General features: G+C 39.4%; 1 protein-coding gene across 1 annotated transcript in view; it reads left to right on the top strand.

Moving 5' to 3' along the window:
* Positions 1-3,491: 3,491 nt before the first annotated feature.
* The window catches only part of LOC123512588 (protein O-mannosyl-transferase 2-like), a 28,664-nt gene continuing 27,155 nt past the window's right edge, over positions 3,492-5,000 (top strand). The window contains 2 exon segments of the mRNA XM_045269012.1: positions 3,492-3,546; positions 4,217-4,483. Of these exon segments, the coding sequence (XP_045124947.1) occupies positions 4,218-4,483 (266 nt within the window). The 5' untranslated portion in view covers positions 3,492-3,546; position 4,217.

Genomic DNA, 5,000 nt, shown 5'->3' with positions numbered 1-5,000 from the left:
TGGAGGGCAGAGGATTAATGGCCACAGTCTTCACTATCTTCAATCCCCACATGAGTTTCTGAAGCTGTATAAAGTCACCAAATAGTCACCAGAATGAATATGAATGGTACTGAAGGGGTTAATGGTGTAATGAAGCTTTTTAATGGTGTTCGAAGCTTACTTTGAATAATTTGAAGCTTTGAATGGTGTTTAAGCTTACTTTTGAACGATTTGAAGCTTGTAATGGTGTTTCAAGCTTACTAATGCTTACTATTGGTGTTTGAAGCTTATTTCTGAATTATTTGAAGCTTTTGATTACTTTTGGATGATTTGAAGCTTTTAAGCTTATTTAGGCATTATTTTAAGCTTCTAATTGTTTCCATTTTGCTTTTGATAATTTTAAGCTTCTAATGGTGTTTGGAACTTATTTTGGATGATTTGAAGCTTCTAATGGGTGCAAAACTTCTATTAGCGAATTTTGATCTTGCAGGATATTTCAAGCTTTTAATGGTAGACTTCAAGATTTTGTTGGCTTTTAAGCTTCTAATAGTTGGCATATCTGTGGTTCCTCTGCAGTTTGAGTTATCTGTGGTTCTTTTGCAATTTTTATCATTATCTTTGTTTTTGTTTTTTTTATTTCGATTATATGTTGTCTTAAATTTCTGTTGTTGTTTTTTTGCGCCTTTTAAATCATCTATTGTTCTTTAGATGTGTGTGTGTTTTTTTTTTCTTTCTTTCTTTCTTTTTTTTACGCTTTGATTATCTGTTGTCTTGAATTTCTGTTGCTTTTTTATGCTTTTTTTAAATCATCATCTATGGTTCTTTTGCAATTTTTATTTATTTATTTGTTTTTTTTATTTATTTATTTATTTATTTTTTTTTTTACACTTCGATTGTCTGTTGTCTTGAATTTCCGTTGTTGTTTTTACACTTTTTAAATCATCATCTATTGTTCTCTTGCACTTTGATGTCCGCTGCTGTGCTCTCGCCCGTATTCATGCAGCAACGCCTTCCCCTCTCACTAAGACAATTTTCCAAGGCCACAGAGACAACTACTCCTTTTAAGAAACCAGAAACCTTGCCAATCCATCACCGGAACCATAAAAACACCCTTAAAAACACGAGTATCTTCAACTGGAGCCTTTGGAAAGCAGTGATGGTGAGAGAGCAGAACACGGCCCTTTCATTTTTCTTCAGCGAGAACTTACCTTAAAAACACTGAGAGGACATGGACTGGGGAGAGAATGCTTGTTGGGGAGAGTAGAAGGAACCAGAGCGAGAGGAAGACAGGGTCAGGTTTATGGACACATTGGTGGAAACACATCGGTGGTGGCTGGACAACTGTGGATCTGGAGCCTTTGGAAAGCAGTGATGGTGAGAGCAAAGCGTTTCAGAATACAGCCCTTTCATTTTTCTTCAGCTGTGATTACTTCCATGCCATTTCTCAGTACTTAGGAGAACTAGGAGAACTTACCTTAAAAACACGAGTATCTTCAACTGGAGCCTTTGGAAAGAAGTGATGGTGAGAGAGCAAAGCATTTCCTAACACTGCCCTTTCACTTTTCTTCAGCGGTGATTATTTCCGTGCCATTTCTCAGTGTTTAGGAGGACTAGGAGAACTTACTCGGCCAAGAGGCGGCTGTACTTGGCGCAGGCATAACCCGAGCACTTGGCGCAGGCAGGCGAAAGGAACGACTAGTAAACATAATTACTTTCACGTGCCATTTATCCTTACGGAGCGGCTGGCGAGACGGGGACGTGAAGGGGAGAGGGGGCTTTCTTGGTACGGTCTGTGGGGGCCTAGAGGGGCTTTGGGGGCAGGGTAAGATTGGGGGTGGAGAAATAAGCTGCGATGATTTCACTTTTAACCTTTCCCCGTAAATTTGGCAAGAGTATCAATTATTAAAGTTGGATTCTCTTGTATGCAGCCGAGACGAGGCGGTGGTTTTAATCCTAACGTAAATATTAGCTGTGTGTGTGTGTGTGTGTGTGTGTGTGTGTGTGTGTGTGTGTGTGTGTGTGTGTGTGTGTGTGTGTGTTTTCTCTCTCTCTCCTTACTTTACCTGGGAACGTCTGGAAGGTGATTAAAAAACGAGATTGTTTTCATTAAGGCGAGAATGGAAAAGAGAAAAATAGGATGAAATAAAGACAAAAAAAAAAAGGAAAAAAAAGAGAGCATCGCCAGAGAGAGAGAGAGAGAGAGAGAGAGAGAGAGAGAGAGAGAGAGAGAGAAGAAAGCACAAGGAAAACAATACAATACAAGGGCAGGGAGTTAACAGAGCCGAAAGTTTGGGCGGCAGGAAACTTTACCAACCAACCGGGAGGAGGAGGAGGCGGAGGAGGAAGAGGAAGAGGAGGAGGAGGAGGAGGAGGAGGAGGAGGCGGAAGAGGAGGAGGAGGAGGAGGAGGAGGAGGGAGCAAGTAAAGACGAAGGATGAAAGGAAAGAGGAAAGAGAAGAGGAAGAAGGTGATGAGAGAGAGAGAGAGAGAGAGAGAGAGAGAGAGAGAGAGAGAGAGAGAGAGAGAGAGAGAGAGAGATATGGAAGGACATGAAATAAGAGAAAAGAAGAAAGAAGAGTAAAGAAAATGCGAGAGAAGAATGAGAAAGGAGAGAAAGATGACGAAAAGGAAGAAAAAGAAGAAGAAGAAGAAGAAGAAGAGGAGGAGGAGGAGGAAGAAAAATGAGACACCATGAGAAAGAAAAAAAAAAGAATAAGAGAAAATGAAAGAGAAGAAAATCAGAAGACAACAAAATACCAGAAAAAGAAAAAGAAAAAAAAAAAAAAAAAAGAAAACGAGGAAGAAGAAAAAGAAAGAAAACTGAAACCACATCAAGAGAACAAGAAAAAGAGGAAAAAGAAACAAAAGCAGGAAGGAAAACAAGGAAAAGGAAAAGAAAACGAAAAAAAACACGGGAAAACAAGGAAAGAGGAAAAAGAAACCAAAGCAGAGAGGAAAACAAGGAAAACAAGGAAAAGAAAACGGGAAAAACACAAGAAGAGAAGAAAGAAGAAGGAAAAGAAACAAAAGTAGGAAGGAAAACGAGAAAAAGAGGAAAAGAAAGGGAGAAAAACTGAAACCACATCAAGAAAAGAAGAAAAAAAGGAAGAAAAAAAAAAAAAACAAGAAAATGCAAGACAAGCAAAAACAAAAAAAAAAAAAAAAAAAAAAATGAAGCCACATCAAGAAAAAAGGAGGAAAAAGACAATGAAAATAAACAGCAAGGAAAACAAAAGGAAAAGAGGAAAATAAAATAAAAAAAAACTGAACCACATCAAGAAAAGAAGAAGGAAGGAAGAAAAAAAACACGAAAAAATAAAAAAAAAACAGGAAGGAAAACAAGAAAAAGAGGAAAAGAAAAGGAAAAAAACTGAAGGAAGGAAGGAGGAAAAACTAAAAGGAGGAAGAAAAACAAGGAAAAAAGGAAGGAAAAACACGAATAAACATCACTTTTACCTGGTTAAAGCGAGACGTGGCAGTGACCAGGAGGAGAGAGAGAGAGAGAGAGAGAGAGAGAGAGAGAGAGTCCATGTGGTAGTGGTGGTGGTGGTTGTGAAACTTCCAAAGGTATGTCAGTAATCCTGTAATGTTTGTGTTGAAGAGCCTTGGATAAAAACTGGATAGATTACTCGTGTGTGTGTGTGTGTGTGTGTGTGTGTGTGTGTGTGTGTGTGTGTGTGTGTTTGGAGTGGTGTTTTAAGGGTGAAGTGTGTGTTTGTGTGTGTGTTTTGAAGGTGTTTTGTGTTAAATGTGTTTACTATGAGTCCGTGTGTGTGTGTGTGTGTTTGGAGTGGTGTTTTAAGGGTGAAGTGTGTGTTTGTGTGTGTGTTTTGAAGGTGTTTTGTGTTAAATGTGTTTACTATGAGTCTGTGTGTGTGTGTGTGTGTGTGTGTGTGTGTGTGTGTGTGTGTGTGTGTGTGTTTGTGTGTGTGTGTTTTGATGATCTTAAAGACTATATTGTGTTTTTTATACGATGTTTGGATAAGTTTTGTTTTTCTGTGTTTTGTGGGATCATTTTAAAGGTGGTGTGTGTGTGTGTGTGTGTGTGTGTGTGTGTGTGTGTGTGTGTGTGTGTGTGTGTGTGTGTGTGTGTTTATTAAAAGAGCGATTGATAAGATATGTCGATTGATAACCTCTCTCTCTCTCTCTCTCTCTCTCTCTCTCTCTCTCTCTCTCTCTCTCTCTCTCTCTCTCTCTCTCTCTCTCTCTCTCTCTCTCTCTCTCTCTCTCAGTGAAGGATGACTCTGGAAAGCAATAAGGAGGCGGAGGTGAAGAAGAAGAAGATGAAGGAGGAACATGACACAGACGAGGAGGAAAAGAAGGAAAATGAAGAGAAAGTGAAGGAAAATAAAATAAAAATGGAAGAGGAAGAGGAAGAGGAGGAAGAGGAGGAGGAAGAGGAGGAATATGTTGAGGCGAAGATGGAAGAAGAAGATGAAGAAAAGAAGGAAAGAAAGAATTTGTCATATTTTGAACGTTTTGAAGCTGCCATCTTGAAATTCAGGTATGTATGTATGTATGTATGTACACATCACACACACACACACACACACACACACACACACACACACACGCTGACGCACACACACACACACGCACACTTTTTAAATCATATGTTTATTCATTTCATTTATTCATTTCATTTTGAGTCGCTCGAGGGGAAAAAAAGGGGAAAAAAATTACTTTGTTGGGGGAAAAAGATACATTTAATTTTCTTCCTTCTTTGCTTTTGTGACGAGGGGAAAAATATAAAGATAGTTTCCCCTCACTTGCTCTTTCCTCTCCTCCTCCTCCTCCTCCTCCTCCTCCTCCTCCTCCTCCTCCTCCTCCTCCTCCTGCTGCGCTCCCCTTCCACTTCACTTGTTCCCTCCACTTTCTCTCCCCTCTTTCTCTTCTCGTCTTCCTTCCCCTCACTTCATCTTGTATTCTTCACCCTCTCTGTCTGTCTGTCTGTCTGTCTGTCTGTCTGTCTTTTTCCTGTTTATATATCTATCTACGTCTATGTTTTTCTGTGTATCTCT

The sequence above is a fragment of the Portunus trituberculatus genome, chromosome 34, assembly GCF_017591435.1.
Source record: "Portunus trituberculatus isolate SZX2019 chromosome 34, ASM1759143v1, whole genome shotgun sequence".
Lineage (NCBI taxonomy): Eukaryota > Metazoa > Arthropoda > Malacostraca > Decapoda > Portunidae > Portunus > Portunus trituberculatus.
Note: the sequence above shows the minus strand (reverse complement) of the source record. Positions and strands in the feature narration are given on the sequence as shown.